A 17760-nucleotide genomic window follows, 5' to 3' on the forward strand; every position below is an offset into this window, starting at 1 on the left:
AGGGAGGGAGATGTGTTAGACACTAAAAATGCTCCTCAAGCCTCATCAGGCTTTCGACAGAGGAAAGCTCTTGTCCTCCGAGGTCTCCAACTGAGTCATGCCCTCCACTTCGAGGGAGTGCTTCAGTTTCCTCTTGTCCTTAGAGCCACCCCCATCCAAACACCATTCCTCTTGGTCAGAGGAAATTCCCATTTTATCATTGATAAAGGGGGCTTCCAGAGGTCAGGCAACTTCCTAAGAAAGCTCACCCAGGCTCCCAGGGGCCACCATTGGCACTGGAGCATGTGCGTGTCCATCTTCAAAGCTCTCCTTTCCCCTATAACGTCTGTGCCCTGAGGAATCTGATATCCTAAGGACACTCAAGGGGTTTGAGAGAAAGAAAGGTGCCAAGCATGTGTCGTGGGGCTATACTCCATGGGGCTGCCGACTCCATGATTATAAGCCACGTAATGAAAACAGCCCATATTCAAGATACTGTTGGGTTCGGAAATGAAAAAAAGCAGCCTCATTTTCAAGGCCCATTTCACTCATAAATAAAATTCCAGTTAACATCAAATGGTGCTGATTGGGCCTGAGGGGAATGGGACTTACAAATGGGCAGGCAATCAAAATTTAGTATGGTGTGTTTCATCGCTGGCTGTTATCTTCCTTTATATTAAATGCTTATCTTTCCCTCCAGATGGAAAACAAATAACTCAAGACACAGAAGTCCATGAAGCTGCTCTTTCCCCGAAAGCTTGCATGCTGAATTGAGAAAAAGACCCACAAATGAGCCAGGGAAAACATTTAACATCTTATACTTACTGTCTAAAGCGCTTAATCCTTACTTAACATCTTTTTGCTTGTTCTACAGTTCAGTGAAGCCAGCTGCTTAGGACTCTTTCTGAGCAGCAGGGAGCTCTCTGAAAACATTCTTGGCCAAATGAAAGCATTTCAGCATGCTCTAATTTGCATGTTCCTCTGATGTTTATGAACAATGAAGCTAAATGACTTGAAAAGGGAAAGATGATTGTGAAGGCAATAGTGCTGCTCTCCTCCTGAGCCGTGCTACCTGTGGAACCCTCTGCACACAGGCTTCCAGAACAGTGGTCCCGCTTCTTCACTGTCTCATCTCACGTGTCTAGGCTGATACCCAGACTCTCTGTATAGAAATTCACATCGCAAATGTCAGGTACATAGATCTATTCTGAGTCAGGACAGTAAATGTGGCATCTGCTTTTGGTGTGAATATAAAGATATATCAGTTTCATTCCAAACCCTGTACTCACTCCAGGCAGGGTTTTTTGTTGTTTTTTTTAAAGACACTTATACCTTTACACCTGCAGTTACAGCACCTGGCTTTAAGTAGAATTTTTACTTCCAATTTAAATGTTGATTTCCCTATGTTATATAAATGATTTTTTTGGGAAAGAGCCATAATTATTACTTTGTATTCAGCGCAGTTTATTGTTTTCAATGCTTTCAATTCTGGTCCAAGAGTTTGAAGACTAAAGTTAAATGATACCTCCCATCTGGACAGCTCTTCACCATTTTCAAAGCTTGCTCAAATATATTACTTTATTTGATCTTCACAATAATCTTGAGTGGGAAGCAGGACAGATGGTAATCTGATTTTACAGATGAGGAAATTAGGGCTCAGAAGCCATGTGCTATAGGTGGTGGCCCTGGAGCTGGAAGCAAATCATTTGAGTCCTGAGCAAATACACTTTCCCCACAATCCTTAAAAACAAAATCATTTCCAGCTTCTCTATTCTTAAACTGAAAATTCCTGGCTATATGTTAGTGTGTGGCTAGTTTACTAAAATGCAAGTAAATTATTAGAATAAAAGAAATTCTTTTTTTTTTTTTTTTTGAGACAGAGTCTCGCTCTGCAGCCCAGGCTGGAGTGTAGTGGTACAATCTCGACTCACCACAACCTCCACCTCCTGGGTTCAAGCAATTCTCGTGCCTTGGCCTCACAAGTAGCTAGGACTACAGGTGTGTGCCACCATGCCTGGCTAATTTTTGTAATTTTAGTAGAGTCAGGGTTTGACCATGTGGATGAGGCTGGTCTTGAATTCCTGATCTCAAGTGATCAGCCCACCTTGGCCTCCTGAAGCATTGGGATTACAGGCATGAGCCACCACGCCAGGCCAGAATGAGAGAAATTCTTGATTTTGACTGATGTCTCTATTTCTAGATCCTTCTTTTTGAAACAATGTTTTGACTTGATCTTTGTTATTTTAAACAATTTTCAAAATTCTACCATTATTTTGGTAGGGTACTTCTTAAAAATTCCCTTCAGCCCACAGGTAATAGCACATTCAAAGGATACAGACATTTGCTCTCTCAAAAACACTGAGCAATTTTTGTGTGTTAAGTGTCACACCGGGCAATTTAAGACGATTGAAAGATGAGTTATTTTATCTGCCAGTTTCCTTACTTAGCTTAGAAACTCTGTATCCGGCCGGGCACAGTGGCTCACACCTGTAATCCCAGCACGTTGGGAGGCCAAGGCAGGCGGATCACTTGAGGTCAGGAGTTCGAGAGCATGGCCAACATGGCGAAGCCCCTTTTATACTAAAAGTATAAAAATCAGCCAGGCATGGTGGTGCATGCCTGTAATCCCAGCTACTTGGAGGCTGAGGCATGAAAATCACTTGAACCTGGGAGGTGGAGGTTTCAGAGAGCCGAGATGGTGCCACTGCACCGCAGCCTGGGCAACAGAGTGAGACTCTATCTCAAAAAAAAAAAAAAAAAAAAAATCAAAACAACCAAAAAACTCTGTATCTTTCATTTCTAACTTCTTCAACAAATTATGTATTAAACTTGACATTCTAACAAGGGTCACACCCTGCAAGCAAGAAAGCTCCTAAAATTAACACATTATCGTGTAATAGAAAGAGCGGTGGGCTGGAAACCAGGCTTCCCACCAACCCGTTACGTAAGCTTAGCCACTTAGCACCTTGTGAGGGCCTTGGTTTTCATCTGGTTTGTTTGTTTGCTTTTTAACTTGTAAAATAGAGATTATTTTCAAAATCAAACAGCTTCATGAATCTATCAAATTAGCGAACAAAATACGACAAATTGTGTGATAGGACAGCAGCTTTCTCAAAATCTATCTGCCTACGAGCAAGAGCATGAAGGTCATTTTTAAAAACTGAAAGAATGTGTGAATGTGGTAGGACAATCAGAGTTTTACTGTCTCTTTTCTCCATCTAAATTGTTTTTTTTTTTACTATGTAGTCAGAATAATCCTTTTGACTTTTTTTTTCCTGGCTCCAGGGTGGAGTGGTTAAGCAAATAATATTATACACAAATGATGGCATAATATGCCATCATTAAGATGTTTGTACAATGTTTTCAACAACATAGGAAAATGTTGAAGATATAAAGTTTATATGAATATCCTAGGATTTCAACTATGTAAAAATATACTGCACATCAAAAACATAATGCAAAGTAGGGTGTTCTGTCTCCAAGTATTAGAATAATGGACAACAGCTTCCACTTTTTTCTATATTCCTTAAGTTTATAGCTTGGACAAATACTGATTTTGATTAGGAAGAAAAATAACAAATGTTACCTTGTGAAATATATTGTGGTATGGAATAAAGTCCGAAATAGACAAAGTCTCTTACCCAAATTGCATATCCCTTTTTCCAACTGGTATCCAACCGGGCATTTGCAGATAAAGGATCCCTGAGTATTGTTGCATGTGGCCGTGGATGGGCAGGGGTTCGACAGGCATTCATTCACATCTGTAGAGGAGAAAAAAGAAGAACATCTTGAATCTGTAGCAAACAGCAAAACCATAACCCAGTATAGTAAGTACTTACTAAGGGCCAAATGGTGCTAGGTGTGGTGAGACCCCAAAGGATGAGTATGAGAACACCCTTGCCCTCAAGGGGGTTGCCATCTATTGATGGTGGAGGTGGCCATATAAACAACTAACTGTAAATTCAAGACAAGATTTGCATATACGGGGGAAACAGCAAATTTTAATGGGGGGGAGAATTAAAGACTGTTTCACATAACATCTGGACTACAACTGGAAGGACTTTAATCAATAGATTAGGGTGGCAGCGGGGGGATTCCAGGCTGAGGCATCAGCACAGTAATGTCCAGGGGCAGGAATAGGGTACAGTGTGGCAGGAGTGTTGGGAACAGATATAGATCAGGAAGTCTGTCAGTGCCACACTACAGTTCCTGACATTCTCCTGCAGATCACAACCTACAAACATGCTAACTCTCAAGTAAGCAGGGTATTAACTAAAACAGCGTATTTGTCCACATTTTGGAGGAAAAAGGAGTTTATTGGGTAGCCCAATGTGGTACTGTAGTGCAGACCACTGGGCATTACTTTTTCTCTTACCCACACTGCAATCATCCCCTTGCCAGGAAGGCGGGCACCTGCAGTGGTAGCCACGGCTGGTGTTGTCTGTGATGCATTCGCCACCATGAAGACAAGGGTTCACGGCACAGCTGTTGACTACAAACACATTCCAGGAGTAAAGCGGTTAACCACACAGGAAATGTAAAGGCAGCTCTAGGTAAATATTTAATTCTCCCAGCTAATATTTGATTCTTGCTTATTTCTGTTTACTTGCCCTGAAAGGCCACATTACAAAAGTAAAATGGGTTTCCCAGAGGTGCAGTGGGACTGGGTCCTGGTACTAGCTTGTGTCCAGATACAAGTGTTAGACAATGGGATCCCTGAATGCAAGAACTGATTGTAATCAAATGCTGCTTACAGGTGACTCCATTCAGGATTGATGATTATATTGCCTTTGTGACACTTAGGAAATTCTACTTGAATCAATGCCAATTGAAAGCACACTTTAGGGGGAAAAGCGATCTCTGATCAACTCATCCCCCTGCTAGAAGATTTACTCTGTGTGCGTGTGTCTGTGTGTGTGCACACGTGCCCTGCCCTTTCTCTTGGGCTTTATCAAAATCATAGTATCCTTTACCCCAAAATCTCCAAATGTAACTGAGCCTCCACATATTGTGCCATATTTAGAAAATGATCAGAGTTGAGCAGCTATGTAATATGCTGCATACAGGTTTCTGACATACTTAGAGAAGCCGAAGCCTACAACATACCTGCATTGTCTGCAAAAAGGAAATCAGTGGTGGAATGAAAAAAAGAAGGTAAAAGTCAAGCCTTCACTCAAAAAAAAAATAATAGTAACCCTGAAAACAAATGAGCTAAACCTAAAGATGGTGTTCCTATCCTGTATTGCCATGTCAAGTGTTATCTAAAATCACCCATAGAAGCACAGCACTTATATAGCCAAACACTAACCCATGAACACTGGCACAAAAAATATACTAACAGCCAGTGAATCTGCCCCTAATACTTGCCTACAGTTGTCATCAGAATGGCTAATGGCTTTAAGGCAGACTTGTGAATTAGATTTCATCTGGCACTGGAATATATGTGGCCTCTGAAACTGAAGGCTATAGGCCTTGAAGCAAGGCTCCCAAACTTCCCTGGAGAAAGAGCCACCTTTCATTTCCCAGAGGTGCTCAGATCACTGATACAAAGGGGCACTGTGGGGCTGGCATGGGGGTGGTTTGCTTATGAGCCTCCAGCCCAGGTTGATTGTGGCTGACAGGTTGGAACTGTGCTGCTCACTGAGCTTCCTGCTCCAGCCACTACAAAGCATCATCTCTTCTTTCCTTCTTCCCTAAGACGCCAGTTTCCATTTCACTCCTTCTCCAACAGCAGTTTTCCTTTCCCGCGTCTGGACAAGCCAGAAGTGTAACTTTGAATATGACATGAAAAGCTGCATCATCCTACTTCCTTCTACCGTTCCTTAAATGACAAAGGATCATTTGGCTGGCTTTACTCTCCTGGTACCAGCAACTTCAACATGGCTATAAAAACCCTAAGTGTGACGTAAAGGAGCCCTGGCCATGCAGTCACTGTGCGAAAAGGTTAGTTCACCATCTTTTCATTTACATGTCTCCCCACTCCCATTTATCAACTAGCCACACACTCTTTGGGAGACAAAGGAGCTTGGGCTTCCCTGGATCAAGAGAAGCCCAGTGACGCCAAGAAGCCCCCTGGTGACTGGGGAGCCCCTGACTCAGAGACTCTGGGATCTGATCCAGACGCAGATACCCAGTTGATCCCTGTCTCAGCCAGGCCACCTAAGCTTCTTTACTTGAGTTTCTCCACCCTGCAATCCTGCATCACTGCCCTCCTCTGACCTCTGAGAAGTTAAAGGCATGCTTGAAAAGCTCTTACAACTACAGGGCACTAAAAGCTGCAATGGTACCATCTACTGATGTGACACATGGCCAATGCATCCTTTCCTCTTTATTCAGGAAGCATTATGCAACACAGGGGTGAGAAAATTAGGCCCACCCATGACCTTCTTTTACACTTTAAGTGTTTCAACAGGAAGCATTTTAGGTCACAAAACAGAAGCTATTTCAAATGCCAGCCATTTCTACAAATTCACATGAACCCTGAGCCCCATGTAGCTCTCAGTGCTGGACTGGGCCTTGCAGTTAACATGTGCTTGTGTGACTGCGTTTTACCTGAGGCTGAAGAGGACAGTGTTGTTGGTGACCGTGTGCTGCTCTGAACAGCAAAGGTGGCAGATTTGGGAGCCAAGGCTTCAGCCGTGGAAACAACTGTGGTTTGGGGAGAAGGAGATGTTCCGAGGGAATGTGAAGCTGGGCTATACTCTGCTGTAACGCCAAGCTTTGTGGTCATTTCTTTTGCTGATGTGGGTACACTGGTCAAAGGGATCAATCCAGTGGTAGCATCTACATTCACTTGGTTCCTTTCTGTGCTGATGCCACCTTCTGTTGAGATGTGAGGAACTAGAATTTCAGGATGGGTCAGCGAGAGCTGTTTTCCAGCTGTAGTCTGTATGGCTATAGGGCCAGTGACCAGAGATGCTGTGCTTGACAGGGTGCCAGGAGTGGTCAAAAGAGGCTGAGAGGTCTTCAGAATGGTGGTTGTGAAAGTTGGAGACATTTGTGCTAAGTTGGTGCTTGTGGCTGGAAAGGTTTGCTCTGTGGAGGACTCTGTTAAGGATGGAGGCAAAGGAGAGTTCGTTGTTACAGCTTTGGTGGACTCTGTGGGCAGAGACACCAGGCTTGGTGACTTTGATTCTGTAATGACTTTCTCTTGGTGTGGGGTGCTCTGGTTCTTAAGGTCTGCAGTTTGACTACTATGGAGCATTGTCATGAATGATGTCATTGTTGATGTCTGAACTGAAGTCACAGGAGTCTCCCTCACCCTGGGCAGGACTGGGGTAGAAGATGACTGTGGTAAGGTTGTTTGTGAGACAGAAAGTGGGGCAGCTGTAGATGTCATTAAGGATACTGGTAAAGGTGATGGTGAGGAAGACAACGGTGTGGATGCATCAGAGGTAGACTTTAGTAGATGCACAGAGGCCCTGGTTGATGGTAAAATTGATGAAAATAAATGGTGGGATTGTGACACAGAGGGCAGAGGCAAAGGAGGCCCTGAAGAAGAAGAAGAAGAAGAGGAGGAGGAGGAGGAAGAAGAGAAGGAAGAGGAAGAGGAGGAAGAGGAGGAGGAGGAGGAGTCACTAACAAACTCAGCATCAGTGTCCAGAACAACCGAAGTGTTTGGCATATTAATGGTGGGTGCGTAAGATGGAAGGTTGGATGTATGCAGAACTGGCGACTCAGTAGAAGGCTGAGCATATTCCCCGTCATAGGATGAGATGTTACTTCTCTCAGTCTGAGCATGAATAAAGGAGGAATACTCTGAATGTGAAGAGTTTGAGATCTTAATATAAGAAGTTGAGCTCTCCACGATGTCTGAGGATGAACTGTTATCTGTAATGGACAGTAATGCCCGTTCTCCTTTGGTGAAAGTAGATGACAGGTAGGTGTGGTCTGTGTGGTCACTGGAAGTCCTTTGTTCAATAGCTGTGCCACTCACTTGACCGTAGCTAATCCCAGTGACTGTAAACGGAAAAGCCAAAGTTAGGTCAAGTAAAAGAACAACAAATCTCTGAAATATGCACTATCAAACAGACTTTCAGTGTCATGAAACTCAATGAATTCTAGTGGGTGAAACACTTGCTTTGGAGAGGTGGTTTTCAATAGTGAGCACTCTGAAAAAGGACATTGTGGGCAGGCAGGAGTGGTCGGTGTCTCCTCTGAGCAGACTGACCTCCTGAGAGAAGCAGTGGTAGCGGCAGTGGAAATGGTAACAAAAAAGAAGTGGGGACTAAGGGTCTAAAAATGGAGAGGAGTTGCAAATTCCCTCCCCATGCCTTTTTCCATAAAAGCAAACTGGTATCTGAAAAGCTCTTAAGACCCCAAATAGAACAACTGTTATGCCTAAATGAAAAAAGGAAAATCTTCCCAACTTTCCATTCTGTAGAATGAGATATTTCTTTCCCAGGAGATTGACCTTAGCCACAAGTGGTTGGTCTCTTATTTTAAGTCTCCCAGCAGACACTATCCCAAATTCCTTAGGTGAGTGTGTGTGGAGGGCTGGGGGTAGGAACTGGGGAGGTGTATTCACCTTCCTGAGGGGGGAGAATCTAGAAAGTTCTCTCCATAAAGAGCTTGTAAGGCACTTTCTGGCTTGACAGCTAACTGAATCATCCCAGGACTGTGAGTAAGTGAATAGATGAGCTGAAGGGATGTGTTAAAAGAGACTGTGGAAGACACCCCACCTCCGAGGGCACTGGAGGCGGCCAGTGACCGTGAGACCAGGCCTATGTCATCCGTCACGTTCACGTGCAGAGAGGCACTCTCTGTTTCTTGGGGCATGGCCGCTGCAGGGCTGCCTGCTTCCCCAGAAGTCATGCTCATGCTGGTGTTGGTGAGGGTGACAGACCGCAGTGTGCGTTCCCCATTTCCAGTGACAGTAGCCAAGGTGTGGGTGCCGAGAGAGGGCACCCCAGAAGTCCTGTCCTCTGCATTGGTGGAACTGTCACCTAGCACGTGGCCTGGCTCTCGGCTGTCTTCCAAGGCTGAAAGTAGAGTGAGAGAAGATGGCTGAAAAATGCAGGGCTGGAGCGACAGGACTGTGCACCAAGCCTCACTTCCTGGGCTGTGGGAGCCAAGACGCTTTCCCGTACTCTTAGGGTCTTTATCTGAGATGTCTGTTGCTCTTGCAAACATGGCTCAGTGATTGAAACCTCAAGAGGAACTGTGGATCAGCACATCTGTTCAGGCACCCTGGATTTATAGGAGGGTATATTACTTTAGCAAATAGGATCGATACTGGATTTCTGTTCAGTGATACACAATAAACAGAGTTTATGTCAGAGAAATTGGTAGTGGTGTGAAGAGGTAAACAGTGGGTGAAAGACTAATAACCCTACTGGGGCTTTAGACATTTTCACAAGGCCCAGGAGGGAGGCCACAGTCCTCCTTAGAAGGCTCTTCCTCCCAGAAGGACCAGGAATACATGAATGGCCACAGGGCCAGTCATTCCATGGCATTAGTACAATGGCAAAGAAACAGCCTGAGGTGGGGGGTGAAAGGTGGGCTTGTTTTTTGTCTTCTTTTATTTTTTAAAATGCATGTGTTTTATTCTATTGATGGGGATGGAATAGGGAAGACGACACATGAATAAATGTCCTTTTCATTCTCTTTTGGGTATGTGTTTATGCTACAAACCTAAAGGGTCTTAGAACTAATCTTAGATTGTTAGATTATCAGATAAACCCTTCTTTTCAGAAATGATGAAAATGAGGTCCAATTCTCCTTGGCCTAAATCCTTCCTAATCTGGCTGTATAAAAACAAAAAACAAAAAACAGGCTCTTTTCTGGTTCTTATTCACATTCCCAGCCCAGACTGGCTGTCAGTACCCCATGGCCATGCTTTGATGGAAAACAGTGTAAAGCTGAGTGTTGGCTAAATTCATTTTGGGATAGGTTTGAATTGACAGAGACAGGAATGAGTACAGGCCACAGGCATCACTGAGAAAGCCAGAAGCCAGAGAGAGATGCGACTCAAGCTAGTCTGAAGGGCTCAAGACCTGTGGAGAGCCAACCAGGAGAGGCTCAAGAGCAGGATCTATCTGAGTACGATTTCTCTGGGCAAAGAGAAAAAGGCCTTGGATGGGGAGATCCTAAACTCCCTGTTAAATGAAATTTAGGCCAATGACCACATCAGGGTTACAGGCTTAACAAAGTAGAGAGAGAGTCACAAAGTAGAGAGAGAGTCAGACATGAAATGGAGACTCTGAATGCAGAAAAGGGAGTGGGCCAAGAACTCTAAAAGGCTAGAGTACAGAACCCCGTCAGCTCTGGGTGACTCTGAGGGAACGAGATAAAGCATTGTGTTAACCCACAGTGAGATGGTTTCAGGAATGTGACTACTTTCTATCTAGCTCTTTATAACTGAACTCCAAGATCTGATCACACTGAAATCATATGTTCCTCGTGAACCAACTGAGCATTAATTGCAGAGAAGAGCGTACTGAAGAGATGTAAAAGGGAAAGGCTAAGAAACTCAAGATCCTGGTTTGAGAAGGCAGAAGTCCTGACCCCCACAGTAGTGAGGGTGAAAAATGATTCCTTTTGCTTAGGAGATAGATAATGTGTTTTCCAGGCACAGACATAAAAGAGCATAAATATCTCCCACTCGTATGTGCGGTATTCTTTCATGATAAGCATATGCTTTTCCACATCACATGAGAATAAATGCTAATCTTTCTCCTCAATTAGGATTCTCAAATGGGGGAAATGAAGCTATAACTAGTGATGGAGAAGTAAGAATTTAAACCTATTCAAAGCTTAAATGATAAGCTAATACATTTTTGCTTTAGTCAGAATATACTTTACATTGATAAGAGACTGCTGAGAATTGTTTTAAAAAATTATCCCTAAGCATTATTAAAAAGAAACATCAAAAGAAAAATTTTCTCAAATTGACAAATTGGACTTCTTCAAATTTAAAAACTTCTGTGCTACAAATGATTCCATCAAGAAAGAAAAGACAACCCACAGAATAGGAGAAATGTCTGCAAATTATATATTTGATAAAGGACTGTATCCAGAATATGCAAAGAACTTTTTTTTTTTTTTGAGACAGGGTCTGTCTGTCACCCAGGCTAGAGTGCAGTGGCACGATCTCAGCTCACTGCAACCTCCGCCTCACAGGTTCAAGCAATTCTCCTGCCTCAGCCTCTTGAGTAGCCGAGATTACAGGCACGTGCCACTGTGTCTGGCTAATTTTTGTATTTTTAGTAGAGACAGGGTTTCACCATGTTGGCTGGGCTGGTCTCGAACTCCTGACCTCAAGTGATTCACCCACCTCGACCTCCCAAAGTGCTGGGATTACAGGCATGAGCCGCCACAGCCGGCCACAAAGAACTCTTACAATTTAATAATAAAAAGTCAAATAACCCAATTTTAATAGTCAAAAGATTAGATTAGACATATTCAAAGAAGATATACAAGTGGCCAAGAAGCACATGAAAAGATGCTCAGCATTATTAGTCAACTGGAAAATACAAGTCAAAACCACAATGAGATGCCTTCACCCCCACTCAAATGGCTATAATCAGAAAAGATGGATAGTTACAAGTGTTGGTGAAGATGTAGCAACATCAGAACACTTGTACACTGCTGGTGGGAATATAAAATGATGCAGCCACTTTGGAAAAGCGTTTGGCAGTTCCTCAGAAGGTTAAAAATAGAGCAGCCACAGCCACATAACCTAGCCATTCCTAAATGATTGAAAATTTATGGCCGGGTGTGGTGGCTCACGCCTGTAATCCCAGCACTTTGGGAGGCCGAGGCGGGCAGATCATGAGGTCAGGAGATCAAGACCATCCTGGCTAACATGGTGAAACCCCATCTCTACTAAAAATATAAAAAAAAAAAAATTAGCCAGGCGTGGTGGTGGGCACCTGTAGTCCCAGCTACTCGGGAGGCTGAGGCAGGAGAATGGCGTGAACCCGGAAGTCAGAGGTTGCAGTGAGCCGAGATGGCGCCACTGCACTCTAGCCTGGGCGACAGAGCGAGACTCCGTCTCAAAAAAAAAAAAAAAAAAAAAAAAAGGAAAATTTACGACCACATATACACTTGTACCTGAATGTTCACCACAGCATTATTCATAATAGCCAAAAGGTGGGAACAACCCAAACATCCATCAATTCATGACAATTGATAAACAAAGTGTGGTATATCCCTGCTACGGCATATTATTACGCCACAAAAAGGAACGAAGTTGTGATACAACATGGATGAACCTTGAAAACATGACACTAAGGGAAAGACACAAAGGACCACATATTGTATGATTTCATTTATAGGAAATGTCTAAAATGGACAAATCTACAGAGACAGAAAGCACAGGAGTGATTGTCAGGGACTGGGAGGAGGGAAGAATGGGAGGTGACTGCTGATGAGTTTGGAGTTTCTTTGTGGGGTGATGGAAATGCTCTGGAATTAGACAGTGGTGATGCTGCACAGCTTTGTGACTACACCAAAAATCACTGAATTGTGTGCTTTAAATGGGCAAATACTATGGAATGTGAAATATACCTCAATAAAGCTGGTTTTTAAAAAACAGAGAATTTATTTGGATGAATGCCCCGACAACTACTAACGAGAAGGTGATATTTTCACCTTCCAGAAGCTCTGTGACCTTGGCAGGTATGGAGTTATGGGTTGGCTACAGGGAATGAGAGGATGTGGACAGAGAAGTCCCTGAGCTGTGTGTGGGAAAAGGAAGTGGCAAGAACAGCTTCTCAGAGATGTACCAGAAAAAACTGGGGGATATATAGGTGTATCTGTATCAACCAGCTAGAAGAAGGGCCTGGGAAATAAGGAAGGAAAGTGGAGGGGCCTGAGGAGTTATTTCATTCATGCATGCTTTTTTTTTTTTTTTTTTTTTGAGACAGTTTCGCTTTTGTTGCCCAGGCTGGAGTGCAGTGGTGCGATCTCAGCTCACTGCAACCTCCACCTCCTGGGTTCAAATGATTCTCCTGCCTCAGCCTCCCAAGTAGCTGGGATTACAGGTGCCTGCCACCACACCCGGCTAATTTTTTGTATTGTTAGTAGAGACGGGGTTTCACCATGTTGGTCAGTCTGGTCTTGAACCCCTCACCTGACATGATCCACCCACCTCGGCCTCCCAAAGTGCTGGGATTACAGACGTGAGCCACTGTGCTCGGCCCTCATGCGTGGTTTTAATATGCCACAGATTTCATAAGCATCGTGAGTCCCTCTCTCCTCTATGGGGCACAGTTGCATGAAATGGAAAAACTCACTCGAACGTTCTCCACGTGGTGCTGATGAATTCAGGCTTTCTGAGGAAGATGTAGATGAAGACTCTGAATAACTCCTATCTCCCAACGCTGTGTGACTTCCTCCAGACTGTACAGTAGAGTCTGAGAACTGGGTCAACACTGAAGCATTCACACCTTCAGGATATGAAGCAGAGCTTCCTGTCACATCTGCAGATGTTGTGCTGTTGGTCAAGAGCCAGTGTGCAGTGCTCTCTCCACCTCTCACGGGTGCGACTGACCTAGACACAGTCTCAGTCTGAGACACGGGACTTCCATTTTGCACCTCAGAGCTGCCGGCAAGCTGATGTTCTCCAAAGGCTGTAAGGTAATATAGGAAAAAAGGCCATTACATAGATATGAAAGAGATTCCTTGGCAACTAAGAAGTGAGACCTCTCTAGGGAAAGATTCTTTGCCAAGGAACCTGGTATAGTGTTTATTAAATGTATTATGCACTATCATATTCTAAATAATTATTTCAAAACTCTTGGGTGGCAGCAAGAGAGTAATACAAAAAATATAACTTGTTGAACAGGGGACCTTTGAAACAGCATGTGCAAGTAGCAGAGTAACCTATAGGCTTGAGTGTTTCATTCTCTTTCCCATAAAAAGCGTTCGAGAGAGTGTGTGGTTATGTACAACAAATACAATGCACATAAATATAGCACGGTGAGAGCACTTTCCTAAAACAGTTCTCATATGAATAAAGGTTATTATAAGTATAGCAAAAACAAAAATCAATTATAAGGATTAAGCCAAACCATGAATTTGGGAATAATATTTATATCTGCACATTTATGTGGAAAGATGATCTGTACACAAAATAACTGAAGCTAGTTTAAAGAGTGGGCCAGGCTGGCTGCAGTGGCTCATGCCTGTAATCCCAGCACTTTGGCAGGGCAAGGCAGGAGGACTGCTTAGGGCCAGAGCTCAAGACCAGCCTGGGCAACATTGCAAGACCCCATCTCTACAAAAAATAGAAAAATTAGCTAGGTGGAGTGGCATGCACCTGTAGTCCCAGCTACTCCAGAGGCTGAGGTGAGAGATCACCTGAGCCTGGGGAGGTTGAGGCTGCAGTGAGCCGTAATCATGCCAGTGCACTCTAGAATGGGTGACAGAGCCAGACATTGTCTTCAAAACAAAATAAAACATAAAGAGTAGGCCAGCTCTCAGCTTGAGGACCATCCTGTAGGCTGAAAAAAAGATGGAACCAAGAACCCTGTGGCTAAGCTCTCAGCTCTACTGAGTGAGCTAAATGGCCAGACACCCATTACTTAAACCCTCAGAGCCGTAGTTTTCTCATCTATAAGAAAGCAGGAGGAATGACACCCGTCTGACTAACTTCACAATGTTCTCATAAGAGTGACCATCAAAATGCAATAGTGCCATTAAAGAACACACTTTTCTCTGGAGATTACAAATGGTCTTGAAGAGATCCCTTAAGAAAATTCAATGATTTACATATGTCCCTAATAGATCAAGTAAAGAGGGAATACTTACTTGGGGAATCATTTTGCCAATGCAAAGATGTAAGTCCAAATTCATTTTCCGTGGATGGTTCAGTGAATTCCTCGTCCCCTGGATTCCCAGTTACTCTACTGTTTCTTCTCGATTCCACTGCAGAGGGTGAAAGAAGGATTGAGGCTGAAGTCGTGGCAATTCTGGAGTCCTTGAGGAAGTCTTCTGTCTTGCTCACAGGTCCCAGACTGATCGTCAAAGATTGGAGCGTTCTCGGGCCACCATCAGTGAACACGGTGGCAACGTGCATTGTCTTTGTTTGACTGACTGAGGAGCTCTGGAGGCCAGTGGAGTTGTTAAGCTTCTCTGTACTTTCAGAAGCTACGATGGAAAAAGATATCCTTCAAAATTACTCAGGAGTTTAAGAAAATCCGGACTACATTCGAGATACAAATGACGTTTCTTACATTTTGGTGGATACATGTAAATACCGTGGACCTAATATAGATACAAACATATCTATACACACACATGCTACCAGGACACATGCCTGCACTCTCCCCTTACTAGGTCTAATTCTCACAGAGGAAGGTGGAGAACACCGAGATCCCTCACCAGGCACAATGAGAAGCTTATATGTTGTTTGCATTATTTGTTTTTTAAAGAGAAAGATGAAAATGTCTGCTGAATTCTACATTACAGCTTAAACAGGACTGGCCACTGTGATAAGGTTTTTGTAATTTTGTTCTGCTTTGTTTTAGCAATGTAACCTTTTTGTTCAAATGCTATTATTGATTAAAATCTCATACATAAAATGAATAACAGTGAAGCTGCTGCAAGGTGCTCCACCGCAGGTCACTATTGAGGAGGCCTAGGGTTTTGCAGAACACAGCTGGGACACTCATGGCCTACAGCAGTAATTCCCAGGCTTGTCACCATTAAGGGTTCTTTATTATTCCCCACCTCACGGCCACCATAAGCCCTATGTTTTGAAAGACTATTAACCAAACTGCATTTATTAAGTAACAGAATTTCTAACCAGCAGGAAATACTTATTATTACCCCACAAATTTAATTCTACCCAAAAGCAAACAGGCTTCATTATCATACTTTGCCCCATTAAGCTTTAGAGACCAGCTCTCAAATCTGCATACTACTCCAATGGGCCCTTGGAGATCAAGGACTCCAGGAGCGTTTTCTCTAATCGACGGATGGCAGCCATGGGGAAACTGTCAAGAGCCTCAAGGAGTGAATCAGACACTATTGGTCAAAAGGTGTAGTCTGCTCCACGTAAGTACGGGTGGCTCCCTTCCACAAACAACTTTCCAAAGGATGCCCTGAGAACTGACCTCCAGAAAGGTCTATTAAAATCTTTATTCCAAATGGGAATAAACTGCAGGAAAGCTTAGGGAATGGAAAGAAACATGGTGGGTAAGACTAAAGTCACAAAAAGAGAGTGTTTTTCTTCTTTTTGGGCTAAAAATAATAAAAAGGACTCTACACTTATATAATAAAAGGCTTTGAGCTGTTAATTATGGCCTAGAAAAGGGAAAAAGGAAGTTATCATTACAAACAATTCCTTGAAGACCAGTCCTATGTGCAGTTGTGACCAAAACCACAAATAAATTTTAAATATCACTACAGCGAGAGAGAGAGAGAGAGCAAGCATGGGAAACAAAAAGGTTCCTCTCATTCTTGTGCAAAACCATAAAAGCAGCTATATCTAGAACATGGCCGGCAGCTCTGGTCACCCCACCTTAATGGAGACAAAATGAAGATGCAGGCAATCTATAAAACTAGTAATGGAAACAAGAAACAGAAAGACCTGGACACAAAAATAGAGTCCCAGACCACCAAAACCCACCTCTACTTAAAAACATAAACCAAACCAAAGCAAACAAACAAAACACACTTCAGTATTAAAAAAAAAAAAAAAAGAAGAAAGAAAAAAAAGAAAAGAAAGCATAATAGATATGCCCCAAATCCTCACTCAACCATGTGACTTCTCAGCCCTAACTTCATTGGAGTCATCATTTATATCCACCAAATTACAGCCTCATCAGCTTGCTAGAGGTTCTTTCAAAACACTTTTATTCCCAGGATACTGCATTAATTTCACCCATTCAACATTCCCATCAAAATCCGGTGGTCGGCCGGGTGCAGTGGCTCATGCCTGTAATCCCAGCACTTTGGGAGGTTGAGGTGGGTGGGTCACCTGAGGTCAGGAGTTTGACACCAGCCTGGCCAACATGGTGAAACACCATCTCTACTAAAAATACAAAAATTAGTCGTCTGTGGTGGTGGGTGCCTGTAATCTCAGCTACTCGGGAGGTTGAGGCAGGAGAATTGCTTGAACCTGGGAGGTGGAGGTTGCAGTGAGCTGAGATTGTGCCACTGCACTCCAGCCTGAGCAAGAGAGAGAGACTAGGTCTCAAACAAACAAAAAAAACAAACAAACAAAAAAACAAAACAAACAAACCAAAAAAAACTCCAGTGATGATACTGAATTCAGCCTGAAAAACCCAGGCCTGTCCACCTCTAGTGGATTTAGCAAATCAATGGCCACAGAAATATAATGACAAAAGTCACAAATGCTGAAAATCATGAAAGGAAAATGGCTGTTTTTCCCTGACTCTGAGAGCTCTGCAGAACATTGCTTCTTTATCTCATTATCTCATCATTATCATCATTATCAAAAACTACCATTTACTGACCAATTATGACTTGCGAGGCATTGCGCTAAGTACATTACATACAAATCTCATTTAATCCTCACGGGAAAGCTATGAAATGTGTGTGAATACTTTGGCAGAGTTGATGACTCTTTGTAAAAACAGAAAATGTTTGGTCAAACTAATCTACAAACGCCACTTACATTACTAAATGAGCACCTGTTAAATAAATCTAGGGGGAAATGTACCACATTTCTAATCAACAGGCTGGATTCCTGGTTATTTAGTAATTGCCCTTCTTGCTCATTTCTACCCCGAAAGCAGCCATTCAAAGATGGAAAGACCATCCATCTGGGAGCAGAAACAAGCCAAATTCCTGATCTTTATAATGGGAGGT

General features: G+C 43.2%; 1 protein-coding gene across 1 annotated transcript in view; it reads right to left on the reverse strand.

Annotated features, from left to right (window-relative positions):
- HEG1 (heart development protein with EGF like domains 1) overlaps positions 1–17760 on the reverse strand; it is an 89721-nt gene that overhangs the window by 39732 nt on the left and 32229 nt on the right. The window contains exons 4-9 of the mRNA XM_030801767.1: positions 14734–15072; positions 13218–13553; positions 8661–8960; positions 6532–7938; positions 4355–4471; positions 3621–3740 (exon numbers count right to left, since the gene is read on the reverse strand). Of these exons, the coding sequence (XP_030657627.1) occupies positions 3621–3740; positions 4355–4471; positions 6532–7938; positions 8661–8960; positions 13218–13553; positions 14734–15072 (2619 nt within the window). The remainder of the gene's footprint in view (positions 1–3620; positions 3741–4354; positions 4472–6531; positions 7939–8660; positions 8961–13217; positions 13554–14733; positions 15073–17760) is intronic.

This window comes from Nomascus leucogenys, chromosome 21, assembly GCF_006542625.1.
Source record: "Nomascus leucogenys isolate Asia chromosome 21, Asia_NLE_v1, whole genome shotgun sequence".
NCBI classification, from domain to species: Eukaryota; Metazoa; Chordata; class Mammalia; order Primates; family Hylobatidae; genus Nomascus; species Nomascus leucogenys.